Here is a 15,344-nt window from a genome sequence, read left to right as displayed (position 1 = left end):
ACTTTTGCTCCCTTGAAGGGGGGGGGGGGAGAAAAGAGAGAAGAGGAGGATAGGAAGTGTTAAGTACCACACAGCAAAGATGAGGGGTCCATTGTCAATGCAACCCAGCTCCAAGGCTAACAGCAGCTCCTTTGTTTGGAAGCCTCAGTGCTGGCTGGCAAAGAAGGAACACAACTGACGCGGCAATTCTGCATTTGCAGATCAGGGATTCTCAGGTCTGTCGTTGGGAATCTGTTTGTAGGGAACAGGGTTTTTCAAGTTCCTACAGAGGGGGTGAGGAATGGGAAGTGTGAGCCAGACAGCACACACAACCAGAATGCCGTGCAGACAAAACCCAGTTTTGGGGAACAAGAGTGCTGGATAATAATATACGATTGCAAATAGTTCTTCCTCTTCAGCTTTTACCAATTAGCAACCAGTCCCCAGGGCCCCAAGCACAGTGAATCGCTCTGCTGCAGAGATTTCCCTCTCACCACGCAGTAGGCCTCTTGGGCCTACTGAGGATTTTAATCCACAACAGCAAAAAGCCAAAACTTGCCTTGAATCCCATACTGCGAAAACCAAAAGACAAGCCTAATTCGTAGACCATTTACAGATCCAAACACAGACTGCAAGTTCCGTGTTGAAATAATCTCCAGGCGCACAGGGCCGGTTCAGATTGGGACCATGGGGAAAGGGAGCATAAGAAACCTTTTCTGGGCAATTTTCTTGACCAGAAACGACCCCACGGAACTGCTACTTGCCCTGCTGGAGAGACTTGCCTACTGGTGGGCTATACACAAGGAGTAACAGCTGCTCCCAAGGAACTGCTTCAGGAGGAACTTCAGTCCTCTCTCTCCCTGCATGCCACAGTCTTGACCCAAACAGAGCCCCTGCAGGCCTGGGAACTGAGTTGTGCATGCCTTCTCAACAGCAGCTGGGGTGGACCGTACGCAACGTATTGAATAATCAGGCCCTCAGACTGCCCTGGGACAGTTTCTCCAACGTCACTGGAATTCTAAGGTACATATTAATCTGTTTTATACTGAATCAGGCCATGGGTCCAGCAAGGTCAGTACCATCTTAACTCAGGCTGGCGGTGGCTCTCCAGAGTCTCAAGTGGAGGTCTTTCACGTCTCCTACTCCCTGGCCCTTTTAACTGGAGATGCAGGGGACTGAACCCGGTACCTTCTGCAGGCAAAGCTCAAGCTCTACCACTGACCCACAGCCCCTCCCCCCTAGGGCACTAACTGTACGAAGGCTGCTCCCCCCCAGGTGGTCTTCCTTCACTGTCCTTTGCCTCATGTAAGCATCCAGACATTTATTTAGGATTATCTCAGCCTTCCCAAATGACTCCACTGATACGGACAGCTGTTTTTCCATTTAGCGGAAGGCTGTTACAAGAGCCGATGCAGGCGTAACATCTGTCATGTTTAGCCCTCTTCCAAGGAACTCAGGATGGCGCACACTGGGGTGGTTCCATTTTATCTCACAAAGTAGGTTGGGCTCCATGTGTGTCGGCAGCCCAAGGTCATCCAGATTGCCAAATGCTGCCTGGGGGATTCAAGCCGCGGTCGCCTGGCCCAATGCCAGTGCCGTCCCTGACATCACATTTGATCTACAGACGCTTTGCAGCCCTGTTGTTTGTACTGAAACAAGGAATGGGATGCTAAATCAGAATCCTGCTCTTCTACACATTACACAACCATACGACGTACTCTTAAGTTCACAGAATCCAGTTGTTGATGCTCTGGAAGCAAAGGATGTTCCTGATTTGTGTGTGTGAGCGCCGTTTTAAGCACTGGCTTATATAAATAGATCTTTCCTGGAAGCAACTTAAAAAAAAAATCACTCTATTAGCTGATAATATGAAAGAGAGATAAGAAATAATGGCTGGAGCCCTTCCTGCCCTATCAGCCTCTTTCGTGCTGGACAAGGCTAATTGCTTAGCGAGAGGAGAGGAAAGACAACAACCAGCAGATAAAAGCTTTCCACGCAGCTCGTGACAAGTCAACCGTTATGAAATAGGAAGTTGGGAAGAGCCCTTACCAGAACCACACAAAGAGAGGGTTGTGTGCCAGCACAGAGACACTCACTCTTGCTGTCGACCCTCTTCACATACTGGCGAGTGGCACTGCTGCTGCTTCTGATTTGTGGTAACTCCCACACCTGTCTTGATGTACACTAGTCTTGCAATGATGTGGGCCCTGCGAGTCCAGGCCGGCCAGAGATTCAACACCAAAGCAGCAGGGGTCCTACACAAAATGCCGGACAGCAGTAGCGTGAACACAAGATGGACAGACGGCAGTAGCGTGAACACAAGATGGACAGCCATGTGGCAGGAAAAGGCTCTACCCTTCAGAGCGCTGAGTCTTGCCCTGAACAAGGAGGCATACAGGAACTACTCCAATCACATTCAGTTTAAACATGCTTATTATCTTCCAGAGCAGTTGAGGCTGCACTTGAATGCAGTCCACTGGGAAAGAATTAACCTAATCCTAACAATGACTTTTTCACATAAGAACCAAGAGCCAGTTCGGTGTCATGGTTAACAGCGCGGACTCTAATCTGGGACAACCAGGTTTGATTCCCCACTCCTCCACGTGCAGCGGCTGGTGTGACCTTGGGTCAGTCATAAGTTCTTTCAGAGCTGTTCTCTCAAGAGCAGCCCTCGAAAGAGCCCTCTCAGCCCCACCTACCTCACAGGGTGTCTGTTGTGGGGAGGGGAAGGGAAAGGAGATTGTAAACTGCTTGGAGACTCCTTTGGGTAGTGGAGGGCGGGGTATAAATCCAATCTCCTCCTCCACTGAGATGCCAGAAGAGACAAAAGGGACATCATCCTGGCCATTGGTTCTGCCCTGGCTGACTACATTCATGGAAGACTGACATGGCATCAAGCCTTCCAGCATTGCTTCATTACAGTCGCAACTAAGCGCACTGGGGAGGAAATGTAGGCCAGTGAAAAAGTGCAGAACCGCCCTCCCGGGTCCAGTTCTGGACATCTCTAAGCAGACAGGGCTGTGAAAGAGATCCCCGCCCCCAAAGAGCAAGTGACTATCATGCTGCTGAACTGGATAATCCAACCATGTAAGGCTGCTCCATGTGTAACTGGATGCTCCAGACGATTTGGGCACACAGGACATAGGGAGCGTCTTGCAGGATCAGACCAGAAGGGTCCCTCCTCTGGGTCAGCATTCTGATGCCAACAAAAGCCAGCTGGGTGCCACTGGAAGCCCCCAAGTAGGGCACAGAGGTAACAAAAGCCTTCCGCCCTGCTGTCTGTACTAACCTGCTATGCTAAGAGAAATACCGCCTGTGAACACAGATCATCCAAGCTGCTCCCCCATATTGATCTCCTGAAGCTAGCAACTATGAGTTTCACTGACCAACACAGAGTTCTAAGGGAGAGAGAGAAAAACTCAACCTGGATCACAGTGAGATGGGAGGGGGGGCATTTTGCACCATTGAGGGCAGCCTGTGGAAGCAGAGGGGAAATGTGGGGAGGGGGGAAGAGACAGTAATCATGAAGTCCTCCTGACGGCAAAGGAAAACAGACCTACATTTATGCAGCATGCTTGATTCATCATCTTTTTCGGCTGGAAAGATCCAGCAAGACTAAGGAGGAACCTAAGGGGGGGGGACATGAGGAGGGAAACAGGAAAAAAGCTGGCCTTGAAACTGGCTGGTGGAGCACACAGAGGCTCAAGAGCCTCCTCCGGTTACGTGAGACACCCTCCTGGGATTCCAAGAAGCCAGCCTCCACATGGGCCTGTGTCAAAACGGCAGCTAGTGAATGCCAAACGCCAGTCCTCTCATGACGTCTTGGCCTGTTGTGCCACCAACCCTTTCTTTGGAATGTGGAGCTTATCTTGCAAGCTGATCCAGGAATGACAACAGAGAGAGGTCCTCCACGCCCTCCTCTTCTGGAGCACGTCTTAAAAGGCTTATCACCTACTTGGAGGGCATATCTTGCCCGCCTTCCCCCTCCCCTTGCTCCCAAAGAAAATGCTGCATCCCTTTAAAAAAACGCTCCTTTCCAATAACACCACCTTTGCAAAGTCCTTCGAGCGCAACCTGGCCAGGCCTTTCAAGGGGAAACGCTTCTGAGTGGACCACATGACCAGAGAACATAAAGCCTTTTCAGGGTGGCACCATCATCACCTTCTGCCCTGCAGAGATGTAGTGGAAGCAACCTCCAAATAAATAACTAATGAAGCAAAAGCTACAAGCCCTCATATAATAAAGGGGCACAACGCATCAATCTTATGGCACACGGACAACCGAAGAAGTAGGACCATGTGGCCCTTGGGTGGTGGGTACCAAACTCTCCTCCAGCAAAACCAGCTGTCTCACAAGCCCAAACAGATGGCAGAACTTGGCTGTGGGAGACAATTTTTTTCATGTAATTGTTCTCTAAATGTCCGACCCAGTTGTTTGTAACTGAATCCACGACTGTACCCAAGCATGCAGAGCCGGTATATAACAAACCCATAAGATGTAAGTAAAGAGAGGATATAAAAACAGCACCTTAGACAAAACAATTTGATAAGGTATATATAAGGAATATGTTTAATGAGTTCCTGAAGCCTGGTGTTCATGAGACAACTCCTTAATGTGAGGTTTGACTCCTTGGTAGTGTCAGCTTCCATCATACTATATGTTTATGAGGATGTTCAAAGGACTCTGTGAAGTGTTCTCAGTAACAACCACCCTGCAAGGTAGTTCCATGTTGGCGATGAAATCCTGTATTGGCCATCAAGTCACAGCTGACTTATGGTGACTCTGTAGGGTTTTCACGCCAAGAGACAAACAGAGGTTGTTTGCCACTATCTGCCTTTCTGTAGTGAACCTGGAATTCCTTGGTGGTCTCCCATCCAAGTACTAACCAGGGCCGACCCTACTTAGCTTCTGACATCTGATGAGATCAGGCTAGCCTGGGCCATCCAAGTCAAGGCAGCTCAATATTCTCTTCGCCATACTGCAGATGTGAGGTGCTGAGGCTCAGGGCCAGCAGCTCACCTAAGGCGAGTAGAGGCAAGATCTCAGCCAAGTCAAGATCTGAATCAGAGATGTCTTTGGCTCACAGCTCAGTCTCAACTACTTTGCTTGACAGCAGATTTTTCCACTGGTCGCCAGCACTTCTTGCAGTCCTACTGGTGCCCAATTAATTCCATGATGTGGGAATATGTAGGATTCACACTTTACTGAGCATCAAAGAGGGATGGATGTTCGTAAAAAAAAAGGGATACTGCACCAGAGAAGACCAATTCACAGGTTTTACAAACACGGCTAATTTCGAACACTCTCTGACACATACAACCCGCCAATGCAGCTGAGGCCTCCTCCAGAAACGTGGCCTAGCTGTGCAGCCTTAGAAAGTCGCACACTATGGAGGCTTAGTTTGTTCGGCACAGCACTCCTTGCCTGAGTTCATTACCTAAAATACAGGCAAAGAGCCTCCACAAAACCAGCAGGACCAACTTCCACCCTCATCCCAGCCAATTGTTTGTTAAGCTCCCTGTACTGGCCACAGGTACTCCCAATTTACACGGAAGAATGTGCTCAAATGAGAACCCTGCCGTCTGCCGTCCTTTCCCACCCGCCCACCACACACGAAAGGTGCATGTTACACAAATCAGGCAAGAGATAGGCCGAAAAAACATTCTTTTTTTTTCAGTTCGAAGGAAATAAAACTAAACTCCGAGCCACTTAACTGTGCATTTTGTTTCTTCAATGGCAGTATACAGATTCATAAATAACTAAACAGCCTTTTGGGAGGCAACCAAAAGGCCAGAGTGCAAGCCCAAAGAACTTGTACATTCATGGACGAGGCAGCTTTATCCAGGACAGTGACAGGCACAAAACCCCAAAACACATGATTTGTAACTCAGGAGGTGCATGCGTGGACAGAAGCTTCACTCCCCACCCCACCCCCCATCCCAGCACACAAGAACTACACTCAATCCTTGTTCCCTTCGGTCTCTCCACTGAAGCTGCAGGTGATACACATCTGGAGACATTCCACTCCCAGCAAACTTATTCAAACAAACTTTCCAACACATAGCCTCAGAAATTCTCACTCTTTTTATTAAAAACAAACCAGGGCAGGGTCGGAGTAATTGTCAACTGAGCACATGTGACATTTGGTCCTTCAGTCAGCTATTCTCAAACTGTGGGTTGGGATCCAGAAGTAGGTCATGAGATCAGGGAGGAAAGGAAAAGAAGCAACAGGGTGAAGCTAGGAGAGTTGATGGGAAATTTGGGTTTGTCCCTGCATCACATGTGAAGCCATCGTGACATACAGGCCTGCTGCATATACATGAACTTGCACCATGTCAATGGGCATGTGATTCTTGCATTTTATGTAGGGGGATCAAAACCGCACGGTGTTACTTAGCAAATATGTCCCAAAACAAGGTCCTGCTTCAATGAGTATGAAAAACCACTCTAAACTCTTTGGCCCAGGGACCTGTCTTGTTTTGCTCATGGTAATCCTACAGCTGGGAAGAATTGAAGGTAAAAGAAGGGGATGGCAAAGGATGAGATGGTTAAGACAGTGTTATCGAAACAACGAACATGAAACTGAGCAAACTCCGGAGCATAACAGAAGACAGGAGGGCCCGGCGTGATGTGGTCCATGGGGTTGCAAAGAGTCGAACTCGACTGTGCGACTGAACTACAACAACAACAACAAATCGTACAGTGTGAACCCCTCTTCCCTTTATGTATTGATTTTATTTCATTCGGGATGGCCTCTGCTAGGTCCAACTCCCCCTTATATGCTTGACTGCACTTAGTATTAATTAAATAGAAGGCTGTCATAATCGATTTCTAGCCTAACCTTCCTCCCGGAAGCTCAAGTCAGCATACATGGCTCTCCCTTCTCCACTGGATCCTCACAACCACCTTGTGAGGTAGATGAGGCTGACACGGCAACCGGCCCAAGGTCACCCTCACCCAGTAAACTTCATAGCCAAATGGCAACTGGAACGCAGGTCTGCCAGATCTCAGGTTGACATGCTAACCTCTACACCATGCTGGTTCCTACAGCCTTTACCATCTCAGTGCTGCAATTTACCACCTTCTCCAGGGGCTTCTCTCTCCCAGCCTCACCAGCTGGCCTCTCTAGGGTCCCAAGCACTTCTTGTTTGTCTAAGTGGCCTTTCCTAAGACTGAATGCAGGAAGCCACATAAGTTACACAAATTTCAAAAATTTACATGATTTAGCCATTTTTGCAGATTGTCTCCATATGCTACTGAATATTTTGGGTAAGGGCGGGGAGAGATTAGAAGGGCCGGCTCTGGGCATGTGAAAAACCCCTGGAAATGTCTAGTAGTAGGACTCTGCCTTTTGAGAGTTTACACTGCCCAGTTGCCACAGGGGGGTAGCAGAAACTCTCGTAAGGTTTTCCCAACCACCATCTTTCAATTAAACATGAGATTCCTTGGAACTTCAAGCTCTGTGACCAATACCACTGTGTGACTTTTCTGTAGAATTACACTCATTCCTTGACGATTACAGCACAGCTGAGCGGCATACAACTCAGCCCATCATCAGTGAATCACTCCAATGTTCAAGAATGTGAGAGGAATCCACAAAAATCTCTACCACTCATTTTGTGACCTTGGGCTTTAAATGGGAACCCAGTGAACCCAGCAGCAATGGCCCCAAATTAGAAGGAGCTGTGCAGGACCAGCCCTTCCAAAAGACTGAGAGCTCAATTTACGTCTCCGTTCATTTTATTGCTGTTTTGAGTTTGTTTGCATTTATTTTATCACAAGTTTCTCTTTCCCTTGGCTACAGCGAATTCACTAGCTTCTTGGACACCTCTCTGAAGCAGAGAAAGCAAACCCAGGCTTAGTTTTCTGAGCTAGGCCTTGTCCTGGAGGGTGTGTACTGGGTGACACCATTAAGACTTGTGTGTCATTTATACAAGCAAAAGGGGCAGCAACTGGTTTGCCTGGCCCAGCCATAAACAGAGAGCCAAGCCTGGTGTGATGGTTAAAGCACCGGACTAGGATCCCCACTTTGCCACAGAAGCTTGCTACATCACCTTGGATCAGTCACACTCTCTCACAGCCTAGCCCACCTCACAGGGCTGGTTGTGAAGATAAAATGGAGGACAGGAGAATGGCGTAAGCCACTCTGGGCCCTCGCTGGGGAGAAATGCAGGGTGTAAATGAAGAAGAAGAGATTGGATTAATACCCCGCCCTTCACACGGAGTTTCAGAGCGGTTTACAAACTTCTTTCCCTTCCCCTAACAGACACTGTCAGGTAGGTGGGGCTGAGAGAACTCTGACAGAAGCTGCTATTTTTCGAGAACACCTCTGACAGAACTATGGCTTGCCCAAGGTCATCCAGCAGGTGCAAGTGGAGGAGTGGGGAATCAAACCCAGTTCTTCCCAGTCCGCGCACTTAACCACTACACCAAAATGAAGAAACATTGGTCCACAACCTGCAGTTTCTGCCCACGTGCACAGCCACTTCTTAACAGTCTAGATATTCAGATGCAATGTTTAACCATGGGTCAAGGATTATACCTGCCCAGGGCCTGGGAACGGGGAGGAGGGGAGAGAGAAGCCAGGCACAAAAACTGCAGAGGGTTCAGTCATGATATCTTCTGGCATCTGCCGCCAGTGACGGAGCAGAGTTTATGACCAAGTTTCCCTTTCTGCGCGGTCATGATATCTTCTGGCATCTGCCGCCAGAGAGGTTATGACCAAGTTTTCCTTTCTGCGCAGGAAGAAGAGGCCGTGCCATCCTCCAGCCAGCACAGAGTGGCATTGATCAAGCTTGCTTTTCTTCCTTACGGGTTTTTTTTAAAGCAGCGTGAAAACTGCAGCAGTAGCAGCCTCTCCTCTCCCCTCCTCTCTCCCCAGCAGCAACCTAGTTCTGCCGGCCTACCTGACCGTCACGTCACGTACCATGACTCAATCTCCAGAGTGACTCAGAACAGGAGGAGGAGGAGGGGGCAGGACACATTTCTACTGACCAAGTCATCAGCCCTGCTTTGCTGCCCTTCCCTGTTTGACAACCCCATGACGTCATTTCCTCCTCTAAAACTTGGTGGTGGAGGAGGAGGAGACCGAGGCTTCTGCTTATTTGGGGATGACTCCTGCCCTGTCCAGCTACTTTAATGCTCTTAAACTATTGCAAATCCCAGGGAGGAAAAAACCCCGAAGGGGGGGGGGGAATACCCAAACCATGGACTGTTAGCAGGTTATCATCTCCTTCCTGGATCTCATAAAAGGCAGTGCTGCAGCTATTACATAATATTAAGTGGTGCCTTTTTGCACACAGGTAGATGACAGGAAACTGGGATGGCCGCAAAACGCAGTGGCGGATTGCGACAGACCTCCGGGTTTTTACAACAGTCTATTATTTCTTCTGCTCTGCTAGAATTCGGCCTGGCTGATAAGCTTTTCTTAAAAATAAAAAAAAAGGTTACCAGCCTGGCCTCCCACACAGAGCTCTGTGTCATAAGATGGCTCGAGCAGGTGGGCCCGGCTGGCTGGGAAAGAGACAGTTTCTCGGAGACGGCGCTCGGGAGGCTCTCGCCGCAGAGGCAAGTCCACGCAAGCCAAAGCCAAGCGGCATCGCTACCGCGAATAACCCGACAGTCCGCTTCTTCCCTTTGTGGGCCCTCCTTCCCCTCCCTTCCGCAAAGACCCGATCCTCAGCCAAGCCTCGTCTGCTCCTCTGCTACCCACAGGCTCTCTGCTGTCCCAGGCGCTCCGGCAGCCACTTGCTGACTTGTCCACAGCAAGACGGTTCTGGAGAAACAAGGCAGGGGTTTGTAAAACTGGTACAGAATTGGCAGGGGGATTGTCTTTCAAGGTGCCGCAGAGGTATGTGCGGGCAAGGCAAAGCGGGCTAGGAACTGGCACAGACTTATTCAACGGACTTCTGCTTCCCCCCACCCCCAAATCCTGTCTTGATGGGTGTAGCTTTAAGTCCCATGGTTAGGAAATCCTGCTATGTTCTGTACAGCATCTAGCACACCAAGGCCCCTCTTTATCTGGATTCAGCTCCAGTTCCATTTACAGTTTAAGAACAAGTCCCCCACTGCGCCGAAAGTGGTTGACAAACAGGCCAATGCTTTCACGCTGCTGCAAAGTTGCACTTGCTGCGGCAACTGATGCGTTATTCCCTTTTTCTGAGAACTTCGGAGCAGCTGAACTGGCCCTGTGCTGGTAATCCCACATTTCACTTCTGCATCAATGGAACTGTGCACCTCCTCAGAGTCCAAAGGGCTCTAGCCTTGTTCAGATGTTCGCCTCTAGGCACGGCAGGACTGTGGTGCTGGTAGGTCCCATCTTCTGCACGCATCCAGTGCCCATGGACCGGCAGAATGATTGCCCACATAGGTACAAACTGTGAGATTGCACACTACAATGGCCATGGGTAGATTAGGTAAATCAAGTCTGTGCAAACAGACTTTTTGTACAAACATTTTACTGTACATGCAATTATTTGCTGTATGGAAGGGGTTGTCTGGCCTCACAATCCACCTTCCCCATACACACACTGAACATCTGCACAGGATTTCATCATTCAAGGGGAAATAGTCCAGAAGGCTAAAATTGTGTATCCAAGAACAAACAGTACAGATTGAGAGCGTTACGTGAAGAAGAACTCAAGAACTAAGCTGACTGCAATTACCCCCACTGAAATCCTGGTATTTTGGAAAGCAAACTTCTACAACTGGATAAGCAGCATCCTGCAACCTTTGCAAACATGGCAGTTTCTCAAAAGTGTGTTTACAGCCCTATTTTGCATAATTTACCCATGTGCTGGTTGAGGAAGGGTCAATGAAATCCCATTGAAGCTCTCAATGGCTTGGTCCTTTCATCCTATCTTGAGATGCATTAAGGGCTAGAAGCATGCTCTTCTAAATAATGAAAGCAGACATTCCCTGGACATCGCATTCTATGCTCAAACACCCAGTTTGGTGGGTGTTTTTGTTCTGTGCTTTTATTTTGTGAGGAAGCCTTCAGCCATGCAGAGAACCAGGAGAAGAAAAAACTCCTCCTAACAACTTCCTTCTGAGGAAGAAGAAGTGAGACAAATTGAGAAGTAATGCTTCATGTGCAGGGCGAGCTGCCGTGGCTAGCAGTGGATTTTAAAATGACCAGCCAGTAAAGGAACAGACTGCCGACACTTAATCAGAAGGGCAGCAAAACTGGCTTTTCATTTATGAAGGTTGTGGAGCTCAGGAAGCCCCTTTGCTCATCTGTGGTTTGAAACTTAAGGCCCCTTCCCCAGCAAATCAGGCTATTCAGGATGAACAATTTCGCACACAGAGAAAGGAATGCGAGAGAGGTAGTGGCAGCAGGGCCTCGCTTGCCAAAACCTACAAAAAAGGACTCATGACCCTGAACAAAGAGAACCTGTCTGTGCACTTCAGGGGTGGGAGGGTGGGGGAAAGAACCTGGTGCAGCACATCGTCTGTAATCCTGTGCAGAACTACTCCAGCCTTAAGCTCACTAAAAGCAGCAAGCTGACACCTGAGTAACTCTGAGCAACACTGCAGTGTAAGAGGCTGAGCTTGGACCACAAAGTCCCCTGTTCGAAATCTCATCAAACTTATGGGGAAGGGCTTCCCTAAAGGCCATCTTCTCTACAGGATAGAGATAATACTGATCTACCATAAAGGCATGTTGCAACGGTATACTTACAATAAGAAAATATCCTGTAAGTGCAAAGCATCAATACTAATGCCAAGCCTTGTCCCTTAAGCCACTAACAATTTCTGAACAACTGTCCAGAAGCAAAGCTTCTTTATAGAGGACTCCTGAGGCATGATGCGCCGGATGCTTTCCACAGGTGTAGGACAGCAACCATCTTTCCAGTTAAAACACTGAGCCAGGGTCTCGGGTAAGCAAAAATGAAAGCTGCAGGAGGCCTACCAGACAGAGAGCAGTTACGGCTTAGTGGCCTATCCTCAGAATCAGGACAAAAGCATATAGCGGCTTCATGGTCACTGACAGTAGGGGTAACGGCGTTAGTCCGCTGCAGCGAAATTCAACAGGAGTCCAATGGCACCTTAAAGATTAACAACATTTATTCCAAAATTTATGCTGGAATTAATTTTATTTAGGCTTTAAGGTGCCCCTGTTTAATAGCAATCTGAGCCACCATTAAGAATCCGGGGATTCTTTTTTGGTAAAAGAATGGAATCCGGGGATTCTTGAAGGGGGCATTAAGTTTTGTTAGAGCCCCCCCACCTCTCCCCTCAATCCCAGTTCCTAAAGAGGCAATGGCTGTAGCATAGATATACACAAGGGAGGCATATTTCTGCAGGATGCAAAAATGATCTCTCCCCCCCCCCCCATCTGCGCAGAAGTTGAGAAAAGAGTTTCATGCCTCCTTTTTCACTGATGAACCATGATGACTAAAAGCTCTCTCCAGTGCTACTGACAAAATCAACATTTTTAATGTTAAAATGCCTTGGGAAAAGTTTCAATACAATGCAAGCAAGCCTATTAGAGCTGCCATTTTAACAAGCATTTAGGCCAAGAGTTACCATCAGCACCCCCCATAGCACATTATCTTTCCCAGTTCCTCCCAAATGTGCTAGAAAGACATTTACTAGGACTAGATTTGCCAAATGCCCTTTGCTGATTTCACCTTAGATAAGCTACCTTACAGGGAAGGACCATGAAGAGAAGCATTCTCACACGAATTCTCAGCCAGCTACCGTGCACTTAAACACATGAGAGAACCTGTTTGCATCTGCGTTTTAATGCCATCCATGGCTTTCTGCCTGCATTGACGTTTTTTAGATCAGGAGGAAATCTGTTCAGTTTTCCTGAATCATCAAAGCTACCCGGCACATTTCGCCTTTTCAAACAGGTCAATCCATTAAGGCAGGAACCAATCTGTAGATTAGGTAAAACCTAAGGCTACCAGCCCAATAAAACAATCCTTAGCCAATCAAACTTCTGTTTTCACCAGTAATACTCAGATAAACGCACATAACACCATGACCTCAACACAGATGTCTTTAGTGACAATTTAATACATGAAAACAGCCATAAGAAAGAAAGGCCATCCTTAAGATTTTCTTTTCGGTTTTCACTTACCCTGGAAACAAAGCCCTCTCCAAAATCAGAGAGGGCCCCAACAATCTACTAAGGCCTGCATCACTATTGCAAAGCTGCCAACCAAACACCCTTAACCTTGGCAGACACCATGCAGTTATTTTTAAGAGTAAACAGCACAACACTTTAAAAGGGCAATTCAGACCTGAAGACCACACAAGTAGAACCTAGCCGGAGACTACAGGGTTCCACAACTCCAGCATCAAGGTGGACACCTGCAAAAGCACAAGTTCCCTCTGCTATCTCTGCCTTGCAACACCGAGAAGGCACATGGAAAGGCCCATTTCAAGGGGCCACAACTTGTAGTGCAGGAAGTGGCCTCTGAATCCTAACTATCCACTATTTAAAAAAGGAAAAGCGTGCAACTACAATTCTGTCTGTGCAGAAGCTAAATGAAGCTCCTTTGCACAGCATTTGGCAGAGCATCTTTAATGCCGCGGAAGCAACTCTGACTTCCTTTCCGGAAACGCTACACACCTAAAACAATGCAGCTAAATTGAGAGATGACAGGTTACAGATAATGGCTACCATTTATCCCAGTCTGGCAAAGAGTACCAGAAGGTCTTCAGGTTTCTTGCCACGCAATCATCAGCATTATTTCAGTTACCAGGACTTGGGAACACAAGGCAGGCTTCATTTTGACGCAATGCACACTGCCTGTTTAAAAACGGCTGTAGCAAATTAGCTCTCTCCTCCTTAGGTAGGCTTATAAATCCTATAAGCCCTCATCAGCAAGTCACACGGCTAACTGCAGCTTGTCTGAATTGCGTGGAATGCCTAACACACAACCAGCCGGAATCAGATCTCTCTCCAAGGAGTCTGCCTCTTCCCTGTGCAAATGCATGTCTCTACTGCTCCATGAGGCTTTGTAATATTAGGTGCTGAGACTGCTAGAAAAGATCTAGAGAACCCTGAAGGGGTTGCAACTGGAGCCAGTCGCAAGCCTTGGGAGCCCCAACTTTTGGCAAATGACTCACCTGCCCCAGCCACCCAGCATTACCTGTACAGCAATTCAGGATCACAACACTTTATACACTAAAGACGTGAGACTACTGGAACAGGACTAGCTTAATGTTCAGCGCCAGCAAGCTTCAGCACCGACTCATGGGAGCCAGGCAGTTCCAGCGACACCCCAACAAGAAGGGCAAAAGCTGACTACTCTGCTCGACAGAAAGATCGCAGCCCAGCATCATCCACACGTCAAAGAGAACAGTGCCAGGCAGGCCCTCGCCTGCCCCAAGGAGGAACGAGCTAACCTTTCTTAACCCTGACAACCACCGGGTGGCCAGGCCTGCGCTACCTGTGCGGCAGGTGCACTCACCACATCGACAACCCGCCTCGCCAGGAGCCGCCATCCCTGTCCTTGCCATACTTTCAGGATTATGACTAATGCTTGATTCACGATGATTTTTATCAGTGGTTTAGGAGGCCTGTTCCTGCAGAGCTGTGTCGAAACAGCTGGCGCATTAGGCCACGGGCAGAGCTCAAAGAGGAGTGCACTGGCAGGGACGCTTGTGACGGGCGTGGGGAACGTTGCAGGGATGAGGAGCAAGGGGTCCAGCCCCCATCCCGCAAGTCATCACAGCCCACTGGCAAGATAAGACTCCTCACCTAAAGACTTGTGTTGACACACTGACAAACCACACACACAAACACACACCCCACCACCACCACCACCACATACAAACACACCTACATAAACTCCCAGGGCTAGTGGCGCATCTATGCAAGTGCGTGCGTGGTAGCATGCAGATTCTGACACATGCCTCTCTCTCCGGACAGGCATCTGGGCTGCCTGCAAATCACACACATTTCCCCGCACATATCAGAGCTCCCGCCTAGCATCTCCGGGAGGCTTCCGTTCCGCCCCGAATTGGCGACTTTAAGGGACCCAAGACTCCCCCACCACCATGTACCTTCTGTTTTGTTGCAAGCCTGCACTCCAGAAGGCGCGCGTGTCAAACGTTCACACGTACGCTCGGTCTTTCCTCCGCGCTCAATCCGCAACTCGCCCCCTCCCCACCTCCGGGTTGCTATAGGAACCAGCGCCACAGCGCGCTCCCCGCCCCACCCGACAGAAGGGTCTCCCGGTCCTTACCCAGAGGGCAGCGCCGCGGCTCGGCATGTCCGTTCGTCCCTCCCTACCAGCAGTGCGCGTGCGCCAACTCTCCGCTCGCTCTCCGGCTGCGACTTCCCAGGTAAATGATGGCGGGCGCGCGCTGCAGGCTCTTTTCAAGGGTGGGCTGGTCCTGTGCAGGTG

At 48.9% G+C, this 15,344-nt stretch overlaps 1 protein-coding gene across 1 annotated transcript in view; it reads right to left on the bottom strand.

Moving 5' to 3' along the window:
* The window catches only part of ERRFI1 (ERBB receptor feedback inhibitor 1), a 20,589-nt gene extending 5,380 nt beyond the window's left edge, over nt 1-15,209 (bottom strand). The window contains exons 1-2 of the mRNA XM_015409123.1: nt 15,183-15,209; nt 2,102-2,234 (exon numbers count right to left, since the gene is read on the bottom strand). Coding sequence (XP_015264609.1) covers nt 2,102-2,234; nt 15,183-15,209 — 160 coding nt within the window. The remainder of the gene's footprint in view (nt 1-2,101; nt 2,235-15,182) is intronic.
* Nucleotides 15,210-15,344: the final 135 nt, after the last annotated feature.

The sequence above is a fragment of the Gekko japonicus genome, unplaced genomic scaffold (assembly GCF_001447785.1).
Source record: "Gekko japonicus isolate JY-2015 unplaced genomic scaffold, Gekko_japonicus_V1.1 scaffold98, whole genome shotgun sequence".
NCBI classification, from domain to species: Eukaryota; Metazoa; Chordata; class Lepidosauria; order Squamata; family Gekkonidae; genus Gekko; species Gekko japonicus.
The sequence above is the reverse complement of the archived record's forward strand: the minus strand, read 5'-3'. Positions and strand labels throughout refer to the sequence as shown.